Here is a 27,035-nt window from a genome sequence, read left to right as displayed (position 1 = left end):
CGAGAGTATTACTGGCTTTTCACTGTCCCATGGTGTAATTGCAGACGGCTTTTCTATCTTGTCAAGACTAACATGCTGGGAGAAACAGGGAATTATTTCAAATGAGAGTCTCTGTTTGCCATTAAAATGCCCAACTTTTAATTGAAAGACAGGGAACTTTTGGTTAGCCGCTGCTACAGTCAGAAAATGTGCACGCTCGTCATTAAGACTGCATATTTGTCAACGCTGTTGGAAGACGGGCAAGTGGTTGAAGTAGCTGGACTGGAGCTCACAGCGCCGTGAATATGTTGTCAGCACCCAAGGCTGCAGTGCTCAGAGATAATACCGTTTATTTACCGCTTATGAATAAAAATCTGTGTGCTGTCTCTGTAGCCCACAGTGTGAGATCTGACTATTTTAATTACGAGCTGCTGTGGTTAAAATAAAGCCGTCAGCATTTTCATTATTCGCAACATATTTTTGCAAGGCACCTTCACTCTGGGTGGGTGTGTGTTTTTGTGTGTGTGTGTCTTTCCATCTCATGGTTACCTCTTTCTCTCTCATCTCTACTGCTGCCCTCCCTCTTCACCTCCTCGCCTCCTTCGTTTTCCTCTCTCTCCAGCAGCGCTCTATCTCTCTCTCAAAGTCTCGTTTACTCCCTCCTCTGCTGTTCACTCCCTCTTCGGAAACCAGCTTCCTCCAGGGCAGAAACTCTGCAGCTCACTCTGTCTCCCTGTCCGCCTCCATCTATGCATCCCTCCTTCTATTTTTCTTCTTTATCCTCTCTCTTTCACCCCTTTTCACTTCTTTTATCATCTTCTCTCTCCCTCTGACAATAGGTCTCAGGACCCATCTATTGAAAATTCCCATTTGCACTGCTTGCCTCTCAGTAGCTTGCTCTCATCTTATCACTGCTGGAGTTTGTGTCCCGGCTTTACTGTTCAGAGGATGTGCAGGGAAAGAAAGGAGAGAAGGTAGTCACAGTGAGGAACACTCCCAACACACACAGATAAGGGAGCAGGAATGGATTTAATGTAAAAGCTTATCTATTTTTTTCTAACGTTTTTCTCCAATAAATGAACTGAAATAAACTGAAGCTACATGTAAATGTTAGGACCGATTAGTGAAGATGATAAAATTATATAGCCGTGACAGCGATAGAAAATTTCCACAGCAAGGAAATTCTTCATATATTATTATCCTTTGATAAACAGTCGATAACTTGCATTGCTTAACAAAGTACTAATAGCCCAATCACAACAAAGACATGACTAATGTATCTAAAGTTCAATCTTTCGTCAGGTGAGACGACCTCAGCCTCTGAGGAAACCTTTTCAAGTCTGCACACTAGTGACAGATCTACAGTTCCAGCAGCTGCAATGTAAAGAGCTGTTGTGAAGAAACAAGCTGTAAGAGGTGTGACAGGACTGTGGCTGGTTAAACTGGACGAGACAGTCCCAGATTAGATGAGGCAGACTTTACTTTAAGTCTGACACAAAACACACTTTTACTGGTCACAGAGCTGAAAAGCTTTCTAGCGACAAGGAGAAAAAAGCACAAAAAAGTGAAGGTGACCTGACGAAGTGCTCTAGATCTCTCCAGTAATTAGAACCAACCGCAGGCACGAGGAGCAATGAAAGATACTCACTGTGACATTAGTGTATGCTGTCACCTCTGTAGTACATCTGATGCTGTTTTTTAAGAGCAGGAAATGGTGTCAAAAGCTAGTGTTAAAAATAAAGGATTTAAATTGAAATATTTAAATTGTAACTTAAAGGTATGATATATCTAGCTGTCTCGATTTTTGTCCAATTCATATATTCAAATATTTTTTTCTTTTTGCACTTCTTGGTCATATTTTAGATAGATTCACAATCTATATAAGGATAAACTATCATGGAAAAAACAATTCTTGTATTATGAAATAATGAGAGAAAGGTCAGAAGAAAGAAAATCTGACATGGTTAAAGACAGAAAATAAAACAACGACTCCAAGAAGAGAGAGAAAGAAAACTAGAAGGGCTGGTAAATAGAGGATGATAGCAAAAAGGATGCAGACAGAGCAGAATGAAAATAGAAAAAGAAGAACAGTGAGCAGGAAGAGGAGGTGTCGGACGTGACGGCCTTCTGTATAAGCAAATTCAGAGATAATTGACCTCAACACTCTTGTGACTGTGAGCTGACAGAGGCAGAGACTGCACCATGGTGTGAACTGCTTTATAAGTGGGAGGTAGTGTTGTCACTGTGCATAATGCTGTTGCTATCATTATCACTGGCTAAAAGAACAAAGAACAGTGTGTGTGTGAGTGTGTCTGTGCAGTGGTGTCAGGGACAAAGAGAGAAAGTCACTGCAAGTTCACAGGTCGAAGGCACTAGAACAAGTGTGTGTGTGTGTGTGTACGGGTGTGTGTGAGTTTACATAAGAGAAGCGATGACTGTGTCGCTGTGTATTTCTGTATGGAAAAGATTTGCAGAACTTTGCATGCGTGTGTATTTGTGTGTGAGAGGCATCCATTTTAGAGGAGCAGCTGCTGATCGAGCCTGGTGGCGCACAAACCATTGAGGCAGAGATCTGCGTAAAATGTTACAGACGGCGTTAACCCTCTCATACGTGAATTATGAAAACCTCGCTTGCATTTCACGTGTTTTTATTCTTCTTTAGGCAGGAAAATAAATTTGAGGGTTTTCCACATATCCATGCACTCTAGTGGACAACAGGCATTTGAGTTTTCATCTCTAGCAATTTCACCAATAAATAAATTATATATTATGTGAATACTATAAAAATAATATGCATCTTATTCCCGGTAACCTAAAGCGTTCACATATTTTAACACATTATAATTTTGTTTAAAGCAATGTAAAATTTGCTTCTGACTGTTCTGTCTACTCCTCTCTTCACTCTTCACTCATTTAGCTCCTCGACACTCTCAGCCTCCCCCGTTGAACTGTGCATTTATTTCTATTCTTCCATGTAATTTTCTATCAAATCGAAACAAGGACCTTCCTCTGATGACCTTTACATTTTCGTTCTTATAAATTCCACTTTTGTCTATTTTATTTCCTACGAATTTCTCTTTTGTCAAGGCCAGATTTTCTTTTCAATTCTGGAGTGCATACGAGATTGTATTGTGCACCATTTCATTTATCAGATAAATAGTAGGAAATAGAGCGATAAAGAAATCTATTGGTTCTGTCCCTAAATATTCACTTTCCACTCCTTCAGGTCTCCCTCAAGCTGGTCGGTCGTCTTTTTGCTTTCCAGACAGTTCTGCTTTTTGTCCTTGAGCGCTGTCGTGTAGTGCTTCCTCTCCTCCCCCAGCTCCAGTGTCACTATTACCAGTATTTGTTAATGCTTCTTTTGCTGGCGGCCATTCATCATCCCTGTCACTAGCATCATCCTCACTTAACTCGGATGGTATTCCGTCATCTATTCTTTTGGCCTTTTTGTCACGTACCTGCACCTGAACACCACAAAACATGAAGACATTAACAGTTTTTTTATAAAATGTAATAAATAGGCATAAAATATCGTTTTTTGTTAAAACACTGCGAGCTACAGATTATAATTTATCACAAATTATATGAATTAATTATTTTGTATCTACATGGGTGTCCTTCTATAGAGGGACTCAAAGGTTATCATGAATGGTTCAGCGTTTTTGGTCGTATGTCAGCCATATTGGTTATTAGAAATGTCTGTTACACTTACAACAGCTGGTCAGTAGGTGGCATTGTATGGGATAACCATAGACTGTATATAAAAATGGACAATATCCCACGTCTTGAAGTGACGCTAAAGAGTCTTGATCACTACCTGGTGGCTGGCTCCAGTTTATGTCAAAAATCCTGCCTCCTCCATGTTAATGGACGGGAGATTGACCAAACTAAAAAGTCACAATACACAGATTTTTGTCATCTGATTCGATAAATCTGATCATATGTAAACCTGTTCAAGGGATTTTAGTCCTTAGCTGCAAATAGCTCTAGAGAATAATATTTCACTGTGGATTATTTTTTACCAGCTCGTTGAAACCTAAAGAAAATCCATCAAATGGATCAAATGCGAGACAAAAGTGAAGAACATTGATTCATCACTGCCACTTAAAAGTTACTTTACTGCTGTGCTAAGACACTGCACTTGCATGTGCGAGTGTCTGAGCATCAGGAGCAGATTAATGCTCAATTTACCGAAGGAGTGTTGTATAGCCTTTTGTGCATGATTTTTTTTCTTTCTTTTTGGCTCTAAATCTGGATGAAGCAGTAAGCAGCTCAAGTTCAGGCAGGATGAGTGTCCACATGTCATCCTATAAATGATCTGGGACAGGCACCTACAGCCAATCATCCATTTCAAATGCCATGTTTTGCAGAGGAAGCCATTTCTGAACTGAGAGCAGGAATAAGTTAGGGAAGACATCGGACAAATTATATATTTCCTATTTTGTCTTTGACATACAGGCGGCACACAATCAGTCTGACGGCTCAAAGCAGGTAATTTGGTGCATTTGGTGCACACTCTCCAACTGATTGGCAATTGTTAACTCCACCAAGGGGGCTTTGTTTTTCATCAGTAAAGGTCTTCTGCAGATTGTGATGCAAGGCTTTGTTTTAACTTCATTGCTACAGAAGAAGCAACACTCTGTTTATCAAGGCATTAATCATTATCGAGGTAAAAGTTTGAAATAATCGTAATATTGATTTGAAGTCATATAGCCCTAGATCTTAGGAGAAAAAAAACTCGGGACTGATATTTATGAGTGAGTGGAAAATCTGAATCTAGTGAATTTAAATGTGTTTCAAAAGGGGGGAGTTGGGCCTTGGCTGAGATATGCACTCAATTCTCATTCATTCTTTGGTTAAAGTGATGGTCAGATAATATGGTAGCCGATCTTCACCGAATACCTGGGTGGACAGAGACTGAGCAGTAGGCTTCTCAGGATAGAGTTAAATAACATTAATATTATGGTACAAATTATATAGTATTATGGCAAATCTGCCGGCACTTGGCAAACACTTGGGTCCATGTATGGGTGACTCTAGTCTATTTTTAATCAGTGAAACATACACTGACTGTCCTGCCGCCTTAAATAATCTCAAGTTCAAATGTGTATCAATGCCTTACTGAAAATAACCCCCAAACACATCGACTATTTACTCCAGTTTGATTAAGGTTTCTCAAAATCCACAGTGGCCAGCTGCTTATGGACATAAGTGACAAATGGGCTTTGAAACGGGTTAGAAAGGTCAAACAGTATTGAGTCAGACTGTTGCAATTAATTGACAAAAAAATAAATAAAACGAAGCGATGTTTTAACTGTAAAAATGACCAGAAAAACCAACCCCCAGTGTGTCTGTGAGTGCGTGTTAAAGCCCAGTGTCAAAGTGATGCTGGAAGTGATTGAAAAAAACACGGTATCGAGCCTTCCCCTCCCTTCAGATCTCTGCTGATTATCCCTGCTCTGTCGCTTTCCTCATCTCTCCCCGTCTATGCACCTCCCTCTCATGCTAAATGGAAGCTGTGTGTAGCTGTGTTAGAAAGCTAGTCACATCCTCTCCCTCTTCTTTTTGCCCCTCTTTCCAGTCTCTCCCTCTCTTTTTCATTTCCCACCTCTACCTTTCTCTCTGTGTATCCTTGACACTCTCTCTCTGTCTTTTTCTCTCCCCTTTCTGCTACCCCCTCCTTCCCCCACCCTCCATCTTCTGTCCACGCCAACACCCGCGACTGATTCTGCCGGAGTCATGGCCTTCAGAGCCTGACAAGAATTCAGTGCCCGCGACCATCCGTGTGCAAGCGTGCGTGCGTGCGTGCGTGCGTGCGTGCGTGTGTGTCTTCAAGCATAGATGAATTATGAGCTGTTAAATATGAATGCTGGGTTATGTTCTTATGCCAAGTGCTCACGTCACTCATGCATGGAGCACTAAAAATGTGCGCGCACACACACATACATGGCGTTCAGTGTGTATGACAAGTAACTGCAGAGCTTCAGTGGCATTATCCTGCATCACATTTGCTTTCCATTTGTCTGTGATACTTGCCACACAGACACAAAACGCGCACACAGAGGCGAACCCTGGATTCAGGCTTCACTGACTTTAAACCTTGCTCAGTCTGACAGTAATTTCTGCCTCCAAATCACATTCCAATGGCTTCATAAATCTGCTGCCTCCTCCTCCGCCTCTTTCTGCACCCCCCCCCCTCGCCTTTGCCTCTCTATCTTTCCCTCCTCTCTGCCGTCTCTCCTCTCTCCCCTGTTACTCCAGCCTCACTTCATTTTTCCTGTATAAACCTCTCTCTATCCCTCTATCTCTCTCTCTTGTTTTCTTGTTTCCCCACACTCCTTCTCTCTGGCTCTGGCTCAGTAAATGAGAAACAGGGAGGCAGAGATGGGGAGGTTACGTGTGCGGGGTAGTTAAACAGTCACACTCAGACACACACACACGCATAAATCCATACAGATACATATGCACGTCCACACAAACACAGATGTGCACACGCTCTCAGTCACAGATGTGCTCACATACAGTACACAAGGAAATGTGTAAATACACACATCCACAAGCACACAATCTACAGTCAAACATCATAAACAGCACATTACACTTGGATTGAAAGACAAGCGTTTGTGCTGCCATATATTTGCCGGGCCTCTAAATTGACTTGTGTGGGCGTACATGTGTGCCCCCTCCGCACAAACACGGCTGCATGTGCACACTCCTTGCGATTTTAATGAGAGTGTTCATTTTACAGATAGTGCCTCTCGGTGAAATAATTGCCAATGTTTGGCCCTGATGGCGGGTCCAAGTGTTCTCAGGCCAGTTGCCTTTATGGGCCATGGTGGGCCGCAAAACACACCCCTCATCTCCCTCACTGCCACTATAACTGCTGCTCTGCTGCTGCCGACACACACACGCGATGAAGACACGGGCATAATATGCATAAGCACACAATGTAGACCAACTTACGCCTTAATACTAAACACACACATGCACACGCACTGAGGCAAAGGCCAGCGGAGAACAATAGGGCCGTCTAACAATGGGGCTCGGAGGAATGCTCTGCTCCATATTAATATTCAGCAGAGTGGATGCAGGGAGAGTGTGTGTCAGCAGGGACGCATGCTCATCAACCTCACTAACACTGGGGTTAGGCAGCCACATGATTACAAAGTACTCAGACTTTGGTCCCCAGCCCCGCAACTATTAATCCCTAGCTCCTACTCCCTCACTTCCTAGCTCCTAGCTCCCTACAGTGCACGGAGTGAGCGCGCTGCCAAATATCACAGCTGTCACTTCTCTGTGCTTTTCCATTTGGTGAATTATTCTGAAAGAGCATGATGGAGGCAAGGGGGTGGGATGGCAATGGAAATCTGTCAATGTCCTGCCATCACCCTCTACAGGGTTTCAAATTTGTGATAAAGCAGATAGAAGGTCAGCTGGAGGAGACTTTGAAAGAACAAAAGATTTAATTTCTCCCTCCTCTCACTCTTGATGAAATTGTCAGAAACACTCGAGTATCCACTCATGGATGGTTCTTAGTCTCATTCGCATCATTTCCTTCTGTCAGAGCAAAGATGTATGCATGTGTAGTACCAGTCTCCTCAGAGTATCTTTCTTTCATCTTTAAACTGTTCAAGTAGATTCCTAACATGCTCTCACCACACTTCTGTACATGTATTACCTCCATCTGTAAATCTGTAAGTACAACATCTGTGTTATCGCTATAGTGCGTTCTTTTGTAGCTCTGATGTTTTACATTTTTTTCATCTTGGTTTTTCTTCTAATACTCTCAGTTTATTCAGTTGTCTAACTACCAGCCTCCTCTACCGGTCTCCTCATCAAGCAAAAATATAAAAAAAGCTTAATATTTAATAGATATTGTACAACAGAAAGAGGAAAACAGAACAGGGAAAGCATTTGGAGTGGCACTGAGGCCACAGTAAAAGTCACATACTGTAGTGTGCCTGCAGGATGCACAGTTGTCATTGACTGGCTCACAAGAACAGAGTGATTTCTGTCCCCTCGAGGAATGAAATGCTCCCTGAGTTCCCTGTTATGCAGAAAAAAAACGAGTACACAGAAAAGACTCACAGTGGAGGGTCAGTGAGAAATGCTTTTGACCTCAACACTGCATGGGTCATCCGCCCAAAGTGTGGCGACTGCTCTCTTTAATACTGCTTCTCCTCCTCACTAACGGTGTGGGAGTTGTATAAAAACTCATAGTAAGAAGAAACTATAATTGCACACAGAGCGCATACCTCCACCAAAGCTGCAGCAAGTTTCACACACTTTAAATCAGTGTCCTGAAATGTGCCTGAATTATTTTATCAAGATCCAATAATTGTTATTGTTATGACAAACGCCCTATCGCACAATGTTAGAGATTCTCCCCTGACCCCTACCAAGGTTTGTGGTAATCTTTCTTTTAGTTTTTGCATAGCCTTGCCTATAAACAAACAAACTACCTTGCACATGAGTGGAAGTGAAAACATAACGTCCTTGGCAGAGGTGAAGATCCTGGAATTGTTGGAAAAGTTTCAACAAATTAATGGAAAATACTGAGATATTTAACACTACCTAACTATGTGTGTGTCTCTGTCCTACAGGATATATGGAGACCTGCAATAATGACACATTTCACCATTAGATCCAAATAAAAATCTGAATCTAGTGAATTTTAATGTGGTTCAAAAGGGGACTGGTGGAAGTATGCACTCAATTGAGAGCCATTATAGTTGTACTTAACGTTCAAGCTTTAGTGTTTGCTCATGTCTTGGCTTAAGTTTTGATTATGTGGTCTTATAGTTTTGTAATTTTGGGGCCTTAATGCCCAACTTTACAACATATTCTACTCAGTGATCTTTTAAAAACTTCACCTTTTTACCATCAAATGGTTGTAAGTTTTTATAAAAGATGCAATAAATTCAAAGAGCACTCAAAGCTCTTTGTGATCCAGTGAAAGACATCTGGCTTTGTGTCAAGGTTTTCATTTCATTTTTTCTGAAGTACGTCTAATCTCTGTATTGGATGTTCAGGTGTTCGATAAAGGGAGATATTTGCTTTGAGAGGTGATAAAACTGCTGCAACAATGAGCTGAAATTCATTTCTGACTTAAAAGGAGCCAGTAACCTTCATTAAAACTGCGCTAAACATACTTTTCAGTCGTTACCTTCTTCGACATGACTTGAGTCCTAAATCCCTGCTTTGATTCATACTTCCATAATTTCCTCCTCCTCACCACACTCCCCCTAGCAATGCTTGCTTCTGAGAATCCATCAGAAAACATTTTAAGGACAGCCACAACACTCGGCAGATAGAGCTTCACATATTGATGACTAATGGGCAATGGCAGTGAGCTGTGGAAATGCTGCTGATGTTCAATATTCACATCTTGTCCGACGCAGGCAGACATTTTGCCTGCGGTATGTAAAGATTAGTGGCGAGTGTAGAGGGTCTTTTTTGGACCAGACTTTGCAACCAATTAAAGGGACATGTTTTAAAGCGACAGCCACTGTTATTAAAGGCGACATCTACTGTTAATACATGACTGATGGCATCCCATTAAAAATCTTCATTTGAATTATGATTTGAATGTGAAGCCACTTAAAAGCTTTGGCCCAAAATACTAACACAAGAGGCCTTAATCGTTTTGAAGTATTAGACGTCAGTCAGTGGATTACAAATGAATGGAATGGTGAAGCACTTTATAATGTAACTCTGGCAGTAAAAATAAAGCTCTCTATACATCGACACTGTCCTTGAGCAGACCATTATCTAATTTCTCCTGAAGCGTCAGTCACAATGTCGGCGCATTTTGCAACTATTGTCTGTTTAGCATTCTGTCCTCCATGTCGAGCTGTTTCCAATTCGCATGTTAGCCGCACTCTGCACTTATAAATCAGTTTACCATGCCACAAACTGGATATCAGTCTGGAGCCGTTTTTTTTTTTTTTTAAAAGGACAATTTATCTCAACACACGCTGCCAACTTCAAACCACAGCAACCACATAACTTCCCCTCTAAACTGTACCCGCTTTAACAGAGTCCAGTCCATTTGTGGAACCAGTTAAAACACCTAAAACAAACAAACACACTTGCATTTAGGATGTTTGCTGAACAATTTACGACCTTTTTAAATACCCTTCAAGGATGCACACGAGCACAGTCAGCCTGTTGACCAAGCTCTTCCTCCTCTTGCTACAGCATGTGTTCTTTGAAAATGAAAATGAGGACAGCTTTATTTGTCTCTATTTGTGTTTAAGCAAACTGCATGATAATTTCCCAGTTGGCTGTGTAGTCTACTTACTCTGGGATGAAGTGAACAGACGAATGTGAGCAGCGGTGCAGTTAATGGTCTTGATGAATCTGTCTCTGTACACTCAGTATGCCTGATGAAAACCTTATATTTCAAAAGCCAGCGTTCACTAGGGGGTTAGATCTTGCAACAAGACACAGGCACTTAGCGCGTAGTGGTTAATGAAAGCTCCAAAGCTTTGTGCGAGTAAAAAAAACAAAAAAAACACACAGATATAAAGCATGGAGTCACCTTAATGGGAGGTTTTTGTCCGTTGGGAGCTTAGTGGTGCGCATATGCAGCACTGACCTTCAGGAATATTTACACAAGGTACTTTATTTTAAACGGTATAACAATTCTGATGGGGATAATTATTTAGCCTGTGCCTTTTAGTATTCCATATTGTGTCAATGTTGAAACCCCAAGATTGTGTCTTGGTGCCATTTAAAGAAAGCTGGTGTTAAAACAAACTGAGACATGACATTTATGCAGACACTTATTGCAGAAACAGTAGAGATTTATTTCAGCATTAAACACATGTAAGCTGCTGAGACAGTTTTTGAATATTTTTGCAGTAAAAACACGTTGATGTTTCTGAGCTATTCGAGTTTTCTTACATTTCTTCAAACCTCTCAAATTTGGAGCTCATACACCTCAGTAACTCTAATGTTTTAGGTATGTTTACTAAGCCATGTTTATATCTATATTTTAAATTGTGAAACATACAATAATTCCTCTTACAGATTCATAGCTTTTATTGGAAAGTATGCAGCCAAAAAAATACAAATTCTAGTAGCTGTTATGTGCTGCTGATCTTCTATGCGTTCCAAATCCTGAATGACAAATCTAAGACTGTACTTGTCTTCTCTCTTTTCCAGGTTGGTGCTCGGTGACACTCGTCCAGCTTTCCTGCTGAAGCAAACATCACTGACGTCCACCTTCAGCATAACAGACAGCAGCCAGCTTCACTAATCTGTGGGCGAACTTTTCACATCGAGCCACGTGACCGACGATCATCACAGCGCAACTGAGGACTACAGACAGTAAACACTCATTAGGCTTCGCTGCGTCATCTGTCTGAAGTGACAAAGAAGCGATCAAACATTTAACAGAGGAGAAGAGCCCAACTCTTACAGTCTGTATTCAGCATCAGGTCAACCTGTCCATCACAGCCTCCACACGTGCTCACTAACATCACCAAACTGTGAAATTGATGTTGTCGTAATTGTGACAATACAACAAATAATAACGGATCAAATTTTCCTAAAGACCTTTTTACTGGATTTTTGTGAGCACTGGAAGCCCCACGTACTCTCATCCCACTGCTCATTAATTAAGACCAGGACCTGGCAATTCAAAGCAAGCGTAGAACGACACAACCCGATTTTTGCATGACCCACTGATTGCATGAATATCCAGGATTACTTTTGACTTCGAAGAAGGACCCTTGAGCCCCCAACCATCTTCTGGCTGTCTGCCAGACTGTAGCATTTGGGTGTGGAGGAGTTGCTTCAGAATTAGGCCCCTGGACACCCATTGAAGATGACTTGAGTTGGCAGGCATAAAAACCCCTTACCAAAAAAGAAAAAAAAAATTTACCCAGAGAGAGAGGGAGCTTGGCAGCAGGACACTCAAACACAAATGGGGGTGCCGAGGCGGCTTTGAGCCATGCTGGTGTCGCTGCTGGCGGAGCCCTGGAGTACAGGCTATCATCATCCCTATCATCATTCACCCAAGCTGAGGAAGATTCAACGGCCCGAAGGAACGAGGCGACACTTCTGAACAATTCAAAGAATCTGAGCTTACACACAGAGATCCAGAGCGACGTCCTCCATCACACATACAGACACACTCACGCTAAACCTTGATTCAGAAAAAACAAAACTGCAGCGGCGGACGTGAAAGGCACAGAGACTGAGCAGGTTAGCAAGCCCTCTGCAATACACCTTTTACACACACACACACACACACGCATCCCCTGCATTCACTGCAATGAAGAAAACCACACTTCTACTTTGCTGTCAGCTACACAATAGGAACAAACACACACACAGGCTCTATTCTGCAACAAAGCCTTTTTTTTCCATGATTGAAATGTTTGGGTTTTTTTTATGGCAGGGGGGACCACAAATGGAAGAGGAAGGGGAATGCGATGCAAGAACACTGAGGCCAAGAGGGAGTGGGAGGTAAAATAGAGAAGTGGGTTGGAGAGGGGGATCTGCTGCATCTAAATGAAAAGGAGAGAGGAGAGGAAAAGAGAGGAGGACAGAAACACAGCTGATTGATCAAATCTAGTGTACAGGAGTCATGAACGACTTAAGAGGAAATCAGAGGATTCAAAATTGTTGGAGACGGGGAGGAGAAAAGGAGGATGACTACACGGCGTATGTGGAGAGGTAGATGGCATTAAAAATAAAGGTGCCGAAAGAGGAGCGCAGCGTTAGAGAAGGAGAACGACAGTTGGAAAGAATGAGAGAACGGGCCAGGAAGCGGAGAAGATAGAGGATCATTAAGAGGATGTGTCGATAGGAGACTTTGGCATGTGGGCAAAAACACACATAAAAGGTTTGTGCCAAGAGGATATTTATGAAAGGAAACCAGGGAAACTGTGGCACGGAAGCATATGCCCGTTGATATTCATGGAGCATTTCCCAATATGGTCTCTGCTCCTACCTTGACACTCCCTCTTGTGTGCATATGTTCCTCCTCCTCACTTTTTCTGTATCTCAAAAGCTGGGACTGCTTTAAATAGTCATATCTAAGCTAAGAAAAATACTATTAACAAACCAGAGAAATATTCTGGGTCCATGCCAAATTGTGTGGCACCCTCCTTGTCACCCATATCAAACAGTGCCCGTGTCATGCTGAGACAGGAGCCGGTGGCTGTTGATACAGATCTTGTTTCACATACACACACAGGTACAGAAAGTGTAGCTATTTTTACACATATCTTAAAGGAAAAGAACAACACCCGACCAATCTCTGGAACCATTTTTCTTTTTGCAGCAAACTCAGCTGATACTGACTTGAGCCTTCATTGCCAGGAACTCATTTCCCCTCTCCTCCTCTGACGGACTGTCCAACACTCCATCTGTCTCCTCGCCACCATCCCTCCCTCTCCCCTGCCCCACTCCTTCCATCTCTTCTATTGTTGCCATCTCTTATTTTGCTTTGCATGGATTTTGACTACAGCCAAGGGGCGTTTTGCATCTAGCACTGGGTGCACATATGAACTCACACGCACACACACACATGCCTGCATGTACAGAGGGGGAGAAAAAAATACTTGCCTTTAGAGAATTTGTTTATCAAATGTGCTGTCAAATCATGTCAGGCATTTCATGTCAGGGCACATTTTCCTGCCTCAGGCAACTCAGAAGAAAGAGTTCAAACAAGAGTGTGGCACAATGTAATTTCCACAACTTTCACCACTGTATATTATTCATATTCTATAAATAATGTTCAGTGTATGCGAGTGCACAGGGATCATTTTAGCTGAATTGTAAATTTTTGTTATTGATGTTGGTGTCAGAAATTCGTCACAAAACATCGACAGAGGAACATATTAATGTTGCAGAAAAATGTTTCTCTGTAAAACATCTCGCTAAAACATTTCTGGGGATTTCAGGACCACTGCTGTGAATAATTTATAGAAATTCACGAACAATAACAACCAAGACAAAACATGCATTATACATGTCAGCTTGTAGTGAGACTGTTCTGTATGAGAAAGCTGTGTGCTTTGTATATTTACTGATTTTTATGTGCATTTCTGTGTGTGATTTGGTCACAACCCAATATATGTACAATCAGTTGCTTTTTCTATATCTCCTTACACATTACTTATGTTATATATTAATAACTGTAGTGCAGTTAAGTGTGGTTAACTGTAGTGCAGTCATAACAAGTTTAGTGCTTCTGTTGTCTTCGATGTTATCAACAGCACTGTGGACAATTAATCTGATTTCCTTCCCCCGATCTCCCCTTCATTTTAGTTTCATGTCACTCACTCAATTTCAGTTAATATCTGGGGGAAAAATCTTCCTCACTTATTTCACTCTCTGCAACTGTCACTGTCCAATTTTCTCCATCTCTGTTGTCCGTTTGCCTCCTCTCATTCTTGTAATCTTTCTTGCCCACTTATTTCACCCCTCATCGCACTCTGCCTCGATATGTCCGTTTGTCTTCTGCTTGGTCGCTCTGACCCATATAATAGTGGACAGGCCGTCTAAATTACATCTGACTTTTCAATCCACGAATCTTTTAGATTTTAGAGATAATAATAACTACTTTTAACAGCATGTCCAATAGTTATCAAGAAGTTATTTTGAGGAAGGGTTAACTGTGTGGTTCGTCTAAATCATTATTTTACCAACAGCTCTTTCTACTTTCTCTGTTGAATGTAGAGATGCCTCTTTGAATTACAGCCTTTGCACCATTTTTAATACACCTACTGATTTCTTCTCTTTCAATCAGGAGCTGTGTACCAACATGGCAGCTGAGAGTCTTGCTGAGCTCCGCGACTGGCTCTTTCTGCTTCTCCTGTGCCTCACCTTATTGGCTGAGGTGCTGGAACTGGCGGCAGCGGCAATTGCCATGGAGACGGGCGAGGGAGATGAGGGCATTGTTTGTCCCTCAGTGTGCCGCTGTGATGAGGGTTTTGTCTACTGCAACGACCGTGGCCTCAGCCTAATTCCTCCACTACCGTTAACAGCTGCCATCCTCTACTTGCAGAGCAACCGGCTGAGTAATGCCGGACTGCCTCCCTCACTGGAACGTAGTAATTCCATACGAGTGATTTACCTGTATGCTAACCAATTAGATGAATTCCCTTTACACCTCCCGCCTTCATTACGAGAGCTCCATTTGCAGGATAATAATATACGAACGTTACCGCGGTCAAGTTTGGCCAAATTACCATTGCTAGAACGTTTACACCTGGATGATAACTCTATATCTACGGTTAGCATCCAGGAGAGAGCTTTTTCGGGGACTCCACGGCTTCGACTGCTGTTTCTGTCTCGAAACCACCTGTCAAGCATCCCTGCGGGCATGCCAGCTTCCTTGGAAGAGTTGCGACTTGATGACAACAGAATCAACACCATACCCACACATGCCTTCCGGGGGCTCTCCTCACTGCGGCGCTTAGTCCTGGATGGGAACCTGTTGGCCAACACACGCATTGCAGATGACACGTTTTCCCGTCTCTCCAACCTGACTGAGCTGTCGCTGGTCAGGAATGCCCTGCAGTCACCACCTGTCAAACTGCCTTCAGCTCACCTGATAAAACTCCATTTGCAAGACAATGGAATGACCCACATACCAAGGGGGACACTTGATGGGATGCGGCGGCTACAGAGGCTTGACCTGTCAGGAAACAATCTGACCAGTCTCCCCCGAGGACTACTGAAGGACACAGAAAGCCTTGAGATGCTACTAGTGCGAGGAAACCCCTGGTACTGTGGGTGCAACCTTCGCTGGCTAAACGCCTGGCTGCACAGCCGGGGGGCAGGAGTGACAGTCAGAGGTCTGAGCTGTCAAGGGCCTGAGCCTGTAAGGGGCCAGCTCTTGCGAGACCTAACTGACCTGATGGAGCAGTGTGAAGGCCCTCCTGTTGGTCCCAGCACTGGAGTCGGGGTGAACCCAGCAGAAAAAGATGGAGGAAGTGAAGACGGTGTTGGAGGTGGCCAAGCAGTGGCTTCAGATCCACATGGCAGCACCACCACTTCCTCTCTGTTGGTCTCCACACAAGGTTCCCTCTTTACCCTGCGAGCCAGGCGGCCGGGCATTGTTATGCCTCTGCCTCCCAGTGAAGGAGGACATATATCTGGAGAGGCCTTGGAGCTGACTGTAAAACCTCTCTCTTCAGACAGTGTACTGGTCAGTTGGCTGTGTCCACAACCAGTACCCTCCTTCCGCTTGTCGTGGCTGAGATTGGGTAGCAGTGCATCTCTTGGTTCAATAACGGAGACTTTGGTTCCTGGGGAGAGGACACAGTACCTCCTTAACCAGCTCAGCCCACATTCACATTACCTCATCTGCCTGCTGCCACTACGACAGGAGCACTCCTTTGGGGGTTCTAGCATGGGTTCATCGCGATCTGGCAGCATGGACACGGACAGTAAAGACTCATCCCCTGCCTGTGCTCAAATAGAGACTGGAGCTGCTCTGATTAGCTCAGGAGGGGAGGGGTCAGATAAAGATGGCCAGGACTCAGAGATAACAGCCCTGCCATTAGCTGGGATCATAGGGGGTGCTACAGCATTGGTAAGCCTGTTGTTGATATTTGGCATCTTTTGCTGGTATGGACAGAGGGCAGGTTACATGTCCGGGGACTCGGGCTCATACAGCAGGGGCCGAGGTGGAAAAACTTATGATGACTATGTAGAATCGGGCACCAAGAAAGACACTTCCATTTTAGAGATCAGGGCCCCTCCTCCAGGGTTTCAGATGACAACTATGGCCCATCAGCCACTGCAACCGAAGCTGGAGGATGTCACCTATATCCACACCATTTTCCCCTCCTCTTCTTCTTCCTCCCAAGCTAACGGGACCTACCGGAGCACCCACGGGGCGGGCAGCCTAAATGGCACCATTCTCAGCCAAACCAGCCACCATCATGTCACTTATGGCACCAACCGTGGCTACAGAGATGGGGGTATCCCCGACATAGATTATGCCTACACGTGAAGATACAGGGACACTGTCCCTAAGCCATGTATGCCAGAGGTCCCATTTAGGATGACGACCCTTGGCTATTGGCCATTTTGTCCTTGGTTTCCAAAAAGTACCCTCTGTGCCTCTGCTGGTTCAATTCTGATTGGTTTGTTAAGTAGAAAAGCCTGATTTTAGCAATGCTGATTGGGCATTGCTATTGAGTGACAGAAATAACTGTCCTGCTATATTCTGCTACTGTATACAACAATATACGGTAGGCCTTTTCAGCTCTACTTATAGTTATGAATGGTTACGTTTTCTCTTTTGGATATCTCAGTGTCTTCTAAGCTCATAATATTACACAGTAACTTATTTGAGGTTGATATAGTAGGCTTAGTTGATTTAGCAGGAGATATATTTATTATATGAGGAAAAGGCACTTGATGTGTATAGCGATAGCTCTCGTATCTCCCTACCAACTGTAAGCTCTGTGCTGTATAGATAAAAAGGATAACAGAGGGAGAATTCAATGGTTGTTATAACCCACAGATGACAATGCATCATGGTTGACATGAAAAGATGTGTTTCTATCCCCCTCCGTTCCCATGTTTTACTCCCCTGCTTTTTAATTTGTTCTCCTTTCTGCCCCTTTTTTTTGGCTGAGATTCTTTCCTTTTATTTCTCTCATGTCTGCCGTTAGCAGAGGACGACTTTGTTCTCTCTAAGGGAGCTGACAGAAGTGATAACAGTCCTGACAGAGACTGGAGACACAAACCACAGCATGGGGAGACTAATGAGAGGGAGAGAGTGAGAGAGAGAGTCAGAGAGGGGGTGATAAATGGATTGATGGATGGAGGGGGAGAACATGAAAGAAGACAAGGGGGAAAGAGAAGGATGCCGGTTTGGGCTCAGAAAGGTGTGTTGGCTCAAGGCAGAGAGTGAGGACAGAAAAGTGGAGAAAAAGGCAAATAAGTAAAAAGCAGGACGTGTGACAAATGCAGCGGCAGGAGGTAAAAAAGCACACAAAAGGAAAAGAGGATGGGGGATCGAGAAGCGTGCGGGCGGGGCAAAGCAGAGGGGTGACAACTGGAGTAATGTAACATCATCAACCCAAAAAAATGGTTCAAGTTCTACCCACAGTGTATCCACGACTGCACTCAGCAAAAAAAAATTGATAACAGGCTGCACACTTCTTTCCAAGACTGAAGTTTCAGCTTCCAGTGAGTGATCATTATCATAACAAGTCAAAGACTCAAATAATTATACCTGAGCTTTCACCTTATGTAACACGTTCCATCATCAAAACATGGACGTTTACACCCTTTACTCAAAAATCTGAAAATCAGAGCAAAACACAAAAGAAATGTCAACACCGTAGGAAAAATGACAAGCTTGTGAAGAGCGGCTGTAAAAGACCTCCCTCAGAATGTTTAAAAGGTACAGCATGTTCCCAGTTTCTCTTGTGGACTGGTCTCATTATTAAATTACATTTGCAAATGAAGACAGAGAAATAAAAAGTCTTATAATAGTAACCCATTATCATCTAGAGGCTTGAAGAAAAATGTTTTAGCAGCTTAAAATCTCTTGGTGGAAATCAGAACTACTGTGGTCTTTTGGCTCAAAATTACACATACAAATAATTAATTTCAATCTTATTAACATTTTTATTGGTATTAGAAAAATAAATCTGCATACAAGAGGTTATGATTAGACAACATGTATATACATAGAGGATTACTGGACGTGGATATTATTAAATGAATAACTGAGTATAGCTCAAATGACCATGATGCTTTTGGAAAAAAATAAAGACCAAATGACAAATTTTATAACTTCATCACAATGATGTAAACATCTGTTTAAACTCCTGTGTTGTCATAAAGTAGCTTTGCCTGTTTATTTTGAATCAATATAAATTGAATCTGCAACAATCATTTTCTAAGCAAAAAATAAAAAACTTGTTTCACCGTCTTAATTGAGAGTATTTTCTACTTTTCTTGTGAATAAGAAAATGTCTGGGGCAGTTTTAAAGGAAATGTTTCTTCACAATTTCTTGACAATTAAAAGACCAGATTATTGATTGCAGTTCTACAAAATTATCTCATTGTATACCATCTTAAAACAGGGTATTTTAATTCTTAATTAGAGTAACAATTGAAATTTCAGACCTGATGTGGTGCATTCTGGGAGATAGATTACTTTGGTTGACTGTGGTCGTCATGTTCGGTCTGGGCACAGCATCGATACCGTTGTATTATAACAGGGATCACAGCCTGATCGCTTCACAGTGTAGTTCAACGTAAACACACTACCTAGCTACACTGCACCTGCTTTCACTGACCCTGTGAATATACTGTAAAGGGAGGAAGAACTTCAAAAGACAACGCTAACAAAAAGTGAGAGATTTATAGAGAAGGTGGAGAGAGAAAAAATAAAGAGTGAGGCTGTGGAGGGGAGGTTGGGGGAGGCACAATTTAGATAGAGCCTGTGAGTGTTGAAGCCCATTCTTGCTTTCGGTAGATCTCTTCCTCTTTTCAAGCCTGTGCCACTGTGCAGGAGTAATATTGGAAGAGCTCTGATGTGAGGTTTAATTTTTTTATGTCTGCATTTGTTTTTCTTTTTTACAGAGCACTGAAGAACCCTTTCATTCTGTGTAGAAATCCTTTTTCATTTAAAAATGTGATAATGAAAACACTCTTATGTATAAACATAGAAATGGGCGCAAAACGCTATTCCATTTATCGGTCTGTCGTCTTTTTTCTATGCAGAAGAATAAAGACTTGAGGAAAAGCAGTTTTTTTGTGACTTCTCTTTGTGTCCGTCTGCGTGGGGTTCATAAATGGCTGGAGAGTTTAAATAATACACTGGGATGTCTTTAACAAAAATAAAAATCAATGAGAGGCTCAGATTATTAATATGATTTATGACTAGATGGAGCGGACCTCATTAAATCACACACACTGGATGAATACATCAGCTGCTGCAAGCTCCGATTCGGTTTAGAAGAATCTGCCAGCCAAGAGCAGACACTTGTGTTTTTATCCTGAGACATTAGTGTGTTCGTTTGTGTGTGTGTGTGTGTGTGTGTGTGTGTGTGTGTGTGTGTGTGTGTACGTATTTGTACGGATGTGTCTATTATCTACTTGTGTGTTTGGGTGAAGACATGCCTCTCATTCTAAGTGAGTGCTAATGCTTGTGTAAGCATTGATCAATATAACGAACGGGGGAGTGTATAAGTGTCCATCTTGAAGTAACTGCTTGTGATGGGCATTTGTTAAGAAGAAATACTCTGCATCAGTGGCGTCTGGTGATAAAATTTATTGGGGGTGCGCAATGTTTCGGGGGGCAAACAAACTGAAGCCAGGCCCAACAAAAATTAGTCTTCATCGAGCTGTTGAGCAATGCTAAGGCCTTCTGAGTAAATGTAGCCTCATTGTGTCGTCTTGGTGGAAATCAGAACTTTTCTCTGGCAACTTTCATGCCATTTGCATTTTTCAGACAGATGTTTCAGGTCTCACACCCACGTCGTTGTCCACAGAACCTCCGAGCCGAAACTTTGAAACAGCAAACAGGAGAAGCAATCAAGGCATTACTACTTACACCCCGTCCAGTTTTCACTGGATTCACATTTACTTTCATTTGGCCGGCACCCCACACCAGAAATTAACCTAATACAATTTTTGAACTGCAGATTAAAGTGTATATGTAGTTTATTCTACAATGAGAGCTGTTCTATGTCTTGACACTGAGAACCGACTTTATGTTATATAAACAGTGATCATTATGGAGGTCTTTTACTGTCAGTCTAACCCTGCGTATTAATTATATTAGCTCACATTACACCCAAGCAGAGTCATGTACATGTCTGCTGAGCATTAAGTTATTTTTGTTCAGTGACAAATGTGATCAAAGTTATTTATTAAAAAATACTTTCATTAAGTTACATCTACAAAGCATTATCTATTTAAAATGTAAATACTGTAAAAATATGCTGAATATTATTGCTTAAAACGTGTTGAAATCATAAAGTGATATAAAGATGGTCGACATGACAGCTTCCTGAATGTGAAGCCAAAGTGTCTTGATTACCACCTGTGGCTGGCTGCAGTAGAGGTCATGAATCCTGCCTCCTCCATGTAAGTGTCTAGGTCATGGAACCAAACTAAAAAGTTTTTTCAAAGATGGTTTCTGTCATTTTAAGTAGTTCTTATCACACTGATGTCAAAGTGTACATTTTTCAAGTAAATATATTAATTAGTTGTTTAATGCTATAAAAACGGGGTGAAACGTCATGATTGACAGCTGAGACTGACTTGTGATTGTAACGGGACTTCTCTACAGCGGCTCCATCAGCTGATTGCTACTGCACAGACTCTGGCTCCAAATGGCACAGATTGTATCCAGGATATTTTGGCTTGAAATCCACAGTCTATTGTTCAAGGTATCAAGCAGATGTTGGAGAGTGAACGTCTTTGGTTTTAATCTCGTCTTTTAATTCAATGCATTTTTTAAACAAAAAGCTCAACCCGCTGACAAACAATAAAATGGTCAGCTGCATTATGAACTCCATGCTCAGTAGTTCCTTTACCACAGCGCTGTCAAGAATGATGTAAAGCTGCATCGCTTGGTAAAGTGTTTTCCAGCATTTGCATGCATTATAAGCTCCCTTAGCAAAAGGTCAATGTATTTCTGTAAATGCATGCATTTGGCAGGATTTATGTATGCCTGCAGATACCGTCTCTCCCAACAACAGAATATATTTCCACACCATTTTATTTACACTTATTTTGGTTACAAATGTTTCCACAAATTTTCAGGTAGTCACTTAAGACAAGTTAAAAATTAGATAGCTGCTTCAGGACTGAGCATGAGTTCATGTTTCTTTTCAGACGCAGATTGAACTCATAGCAGTCAAGAGAACAGTGGAGGGAAAATATAAACAGCTGCAATACACAGACATGGGAGCTCAGGGACTGACTCCCTTGAAACTACAGCTACTTTGCACATATGAACTCATGTACAAGCAAAGCACTGCTAAATTTGAAATCATATTCCACATACACACATTTACCAACCTTTAACCCCAATCCTCACTTCAACTGTAAATCAACTCGAGATAAAGATATACATGAATTTTAAATTAATTTCAACAGTCATTGCAGTTTGACACACAACCGTGCACCGTAGAGCAACGCGGGACTCTGGGGGGTCCCAGAGGAGCTGGACGGAGCTGGATAACAAGCACCGACACAAACACACCGAAGAAACTGGTGAAATACCTCAGAGATATGAAGTGATCCAACAACAACAACAGGGTTCCTTTGTAGCGAAGGATGGAGAGGACTTCACTGGAATAAACAAGGCAGAGAGAAAACTAAGAGAGCCTCCGGGGGATTATAACAATACCAACTGTATGAATTAGGCTGTCTATCAGTGAGCGAGAGCCACTTCGGTGCGACTGCGAGATGTCTCTAGTGAGAAGGAGGGGGGAAAAATCCTTCCAAAAGAACTACAGCCATAAGCATACTGAGAGCATGTACAAGAATATAACTAAATTGCCCTTGTACTGCAATCGTCCTCCAATCCATTTGCAAAGCCTTGTGTGTTTAATCCTTTAATTTGCTAAATTATGTGTCTGTTTACCGACAGAATTTTGGGGAACTTTGCCATCAGGAAAAAAAGTCAATTATAACCTTTAAAAGTCTTTGTGCTGCTTTCCTTATTATCTGTCTTAACCTGACAAAGTGAATAATGGATTAGATTCCTTTCTGTGGTATGATAAACCATCAGGCATTCGCTTTAATCTGCTGCCAACATGAGCAAACTGGAGAGAAACAACCGGCCGAGGAGCGCTTCGGGCGGCGGGTTCCTGCTGCATGTGGTCTTCCAGAGCTTTCAGCCTTCACTCATGGTCGGCTTGCTGCCCACCTCTCCGGGGCTACACTCTGGACCTCACTACTTGTAGTTATGGCAACTTGTGATTTCTCTAGAGTACCGACTCACAGCCTTTCTTCAGCTCAGGCAGACACATCACAGCCAAAAAATAAATGAATTCCAGGAGCACAGTAAATTATTCATTACTTAGTTGAAAATGCCACAGAGTGGATTATGATCATACCAGAAGTCCAGCGTGCACACAATGAGCTGTTGGGCATTTCGTTTCACTTAAAAAGGTAACAGGCTGGGTCGAGGGTAGAAAAAACAGGAACTAAAAAATGTTACAGAAGTAATCAAAACCCATCATTAATCACAGCCACTGTATATTAACAAGAAAACAATTTAACAGCCACCTCTTCAGTTTATGAGACTTGTAATGATTAAAAAATGTTTTTAGGCAGGTGATATTCTGTAATTTACAAGACAGAAAACCGACTCTGAACGTCTCAGACAAATAAGTACCGTCTGTGTAGCAACAGCCTGATTCGTCTTATTTCTCTGTAGATCTCTGGTGTTGTCAAAAAAATCTATTAAACGAACAATAAATCCATGCACCCTGGTGACTTGGTGGTTAAGGTCAGACCACGACACCCGACAAAGAATAAGATGAAGCACATATTAATCCACTGACAGAAAAATAATCTGTAACTCAGGTAAGGATTTCCTACAATTCTCTGTATCCAAATTCTCTGTGAAATGTGATGCTCAGCTCTGGGCTCTTTTTCATGGATAAAAAAAAAAAAAAATTAATCTAGAGAAAACAATTGTTAGCTGGAGCCCTTGTTCCTGGCTTGAATCTATCTGGGCTGGGGACATTTATCGGATTTAATTTCCAGTCATATCCCTCCTGTGAACACAAGACATATCCAATTATATGAATCTAATAAAAAAGCAACTAAAAAACTATCTATTGGCCAATATTAGGATATTGAGTTTAATATAGAATATTGAAGCCATGAATATGTAAGAAAAAAGTACCAAAGTAAAAACTGCCATAAAGAAATGCCCAAAATACCAAATGGTTGAGGTAATGTAGTAAGCATTCAGGTTTTAAATGGTTTGTCCGGCACTGATGTACTGAACAGCAATGAAAACTGTATTGTTCAGCAGTATCACGTGTGTCTCAGTACAAATCTCACACAGGTCACAGTTCTTTAAAAAAAGTTACATTTATAAACTCTCAAATATCATCACCCGTTTTGGCCATAGCAATACTGCACACATTCTTCCCATATGTATTCTATGGTAATATTCCTGGGCAGCTAAGGACTAATACATATTTTCAATGTCATTTTAGGACCACAGGGATACATTTACTCATGCACTTAAAATAAATAGAATTTCTTGAGGTCTTAAACACAATATATAAAGATTTAATTAACTGGAACACGGTGCAACAGCTGCGATTACACAAGTCAGTTGAACAAGTGACAAATAAATGGTCTGTACATTACAGGCTAAAACTAAATAATTCAATCTCTCTCCTCTGAACTTCCAACTTCATATAAACTGTGTAGGATATTTGAAATTCTCACTATCTTGACCTTCTGATCTATGAAATCTCACCACTGTGCACAGCTGAATTCACTGGCTCATGTTCCACTCAAGCAAACACCCTACTGTACACGATGACACAGTCCAGCCCTAACCAGGGCGACCACTTACACCCATGGACAATGGCAACAACAGGATAAGTGGATAAATAGCTCCTATAAATAGCCCTGTCATTTCCTAAGCTCTGATAATGCAGCGGGGCCGACGGGATGCACATCGGGCACCACTTCACAACAACGCCTGAGAGAAAATTACAAGATTGCAATTATGTGTGTACTCCCTGTACTCCCTCTGCGTGTCCGCGTGTGATAATGCGACAAAACCAGCATCTGTGATGGGGACACGTGAGCCGACAATGAGGGCCCCTTGTATTTGCATGCGGAGACGGTGGGGAGAGGACTCAGGTTAGCTTCGAGGGTTACAATGATACGTCCTTTGTATTCTGTTCACTAAGCTGTGATTACAAAGATGAGAGAAAATGGAGGCTCATTGTCAGCCTCCATTATACTTTATTATTCAAACAGCGCTGCCAACAATGGGGATAATCTTCCCAAATGTGCTTTTAATTTCCATATCATAATTTTATTCTTGTTTTGTACGTGTGTCTCAGGTCTCTTCAGAATTATTTGCACAGCTGGTTCAGTGAAACTGGGTTGAACTCAAATGTCAAAAGTCTAAATAAAAAGCATCATTCATCATTCTACAGAGGTTGATAAACTCATTAAAAGAGCTATTTATTAGGCGATTGTGGCCGCACCTAATGTGTGTGTGTTTTGTTTTTTTCTACAACTGCACAAGTATTCGACCTGAGCGGCCAAGGAGACAAGGACTTTGGATGCGGAGCCAAAGCCCCGATGCTGGACTGATTACTTGTCTGGCACTAAAACCAATATTTGAAAAAAAGGGCAGGCGGGACACTATTATTGTCATAAAGAACTGCAGATGCAAATTATAATAGCTACACGAAGGAGTGCATTAAGTGAGGCTCCACAGAAAATTGAACTCTGACCTACACAAGGGAAGACACACAAGTTTGGCAGTTGGCTGCTTTACAAGTCACACATTATTATCACACTGGCAGAACCTCAGAGGACTTTATGCAATATCAATAGCCCCTGTCACATTTAGTCAGCCATTTTGAATGAGAAATAGCCTCAGAAGTGTTCAAACAAACGTGTAGCATCAGGTTTTAAGATTCTTTGGTTTTTAAAGGACTTAATGGACTAACACTAGCTTCCATCGATGATCTCCTTGGTTTAATAACTTATATTCATCCACATACCCAGTCAGTCATAGACTGTATATAAAGCTGGAAGATGTGTCTCCACTTCCTCCCACTATCCAGAAATAAAGCCAAAATATCTCGGATATGAACACTACTATCTGACGCTGATGATATAATTTGGAGCCCACAGTAATAGTAACAGTAGCAATTGGGGGATGAAGCTGCGGTAACAAGATCCAGCCAATACACACAAGTTAGTCTCAGCCTTTATTGTGAGAAAATCGACTGACAATGATAGGGAGCATCTATGAGACAATGTATTTGACGTGAACTTTGAATTGTTATGTCCAATCCATTAAGATGAAGGAGGCAGGGTTTGTGACCTATACTGCAGCCAGCCACCGAGGGAAGTTCGAGACACTGCCATCTTTATATGCAGTGTATAGTCCTTTCCATTGCTGCTACCGTACTGTTGAACATTTTATCCATCACATCAACCAATATTTTCAAATTCTTCCTAGACATATCTTCTGTGTTTCAACAATACTTGTTTTTAAATCTGCTCAACATGTTGACTGACCAGGCATTCAGCGGAGTGAAGGTCAGACTTGTAGATCTTCTCTGAAACTTTCTTTCATTTTTCTCTCAACTTCTTCCATCACTTATATCAAAGGGGGACCATCCCAAAGTAACACACTCATTTGTTAATTTTTAACAGCAGACATGAGAGTATTTGCAAGGTGTGCATCTCCCCTCATTTCATATGCATTTATGGTAGGATCACATAAATAACGGATGGATCCATGTAAACAGAAGCTGATTCTGTATTCTGCTGGATTTACTGTGGTCATACAACTCTCAGTTTTGCAGAGAAAATGCCTCTGCCTTTTAAGACCGGGCATAAACAAAGCTTGGACTGGATTTACATGAGACACAAGAGTTGCGGTAGTGGAGAATATAAAAATGTATATAATGGAAAAAAGGAAACATTAAGAAATTAGATTTAGTCTTTGTTTATTGAACTTTAATTAAAATGCGTTTGTTGCCTGCTAATGCATTCAAATTAAATTTGTAGTCTTAATATTATGATATGATGAGTACTTTGAATGGCCCCATAGAAATTAACCACTGAACTGCACTAATAAGCTCTTCTTCTCCTGCATTGTACATCCTGGAGCTCAGTGCAGTTCAGGAGCTGTACTAAAAATCCAAAGCACACACGTGTACAAAAAAATTCTGGCCCAACAAGTTTTGGGACCGAAGTCGGCCAGGCAGGATGGGAAGGGAATTCCATAGACTGTGGCCGTGAAGAACCACAAGGTATACACACTTTTGCTTTTAGATGTGGTCAGGTGCACAGTACAGCTCGCTCCATCAAGTGCAATGCCCTCA

The 27,035-nt window shown here is 41.8% G+C and overlaps 2 protein-coding genes across 3 annotated transcripts in view; one reads left to right on the top strand and one right to left on the bottom strand.

Annotated features, from left to right (window-relative positions):
* Window positions 1-27,035, bottom strand: part of macrod1 (mono-ADP ribosylhydrolase 1) — a 111,013-nt gene that overhangs the window by 70,892 nt on the left and 13,086 nt on the right. The window lies entirely within an intron of this gene.
* Window positions 14,756-16,960, top strand: flrt1b (fibronectin leucine rich transmembrane protein 1b). Its single transcript, XM_061079881.1, has one exon. It carries the CDS (start codon window positions 14,762-14,764, stop codon window positions 16,958-16,960), a length of 2,199 nt encoding a protein of 732 aa, XP_060935864.1. The 5' UTR covers window positions 14,756-14,761.

The sequence above is a fragment of the Limanda limanda genome, chromosome 10 (assembly GCF_963576545.1).
Source record: "Limanda limanda chromosome 10, fLimLim1.1, whole genome shotgun sequence".
NCBI classification, from domain to species: domain Eukaryota; kingdom Metazoa; phylum Chordata; class Actinopteri; order Pleuronectiformes; family Pleuronectidae; genus Limanda; species Limanda limanda.
This window is presented reverse-complemented; position numbering and strand designations above follow the sequence as displayed.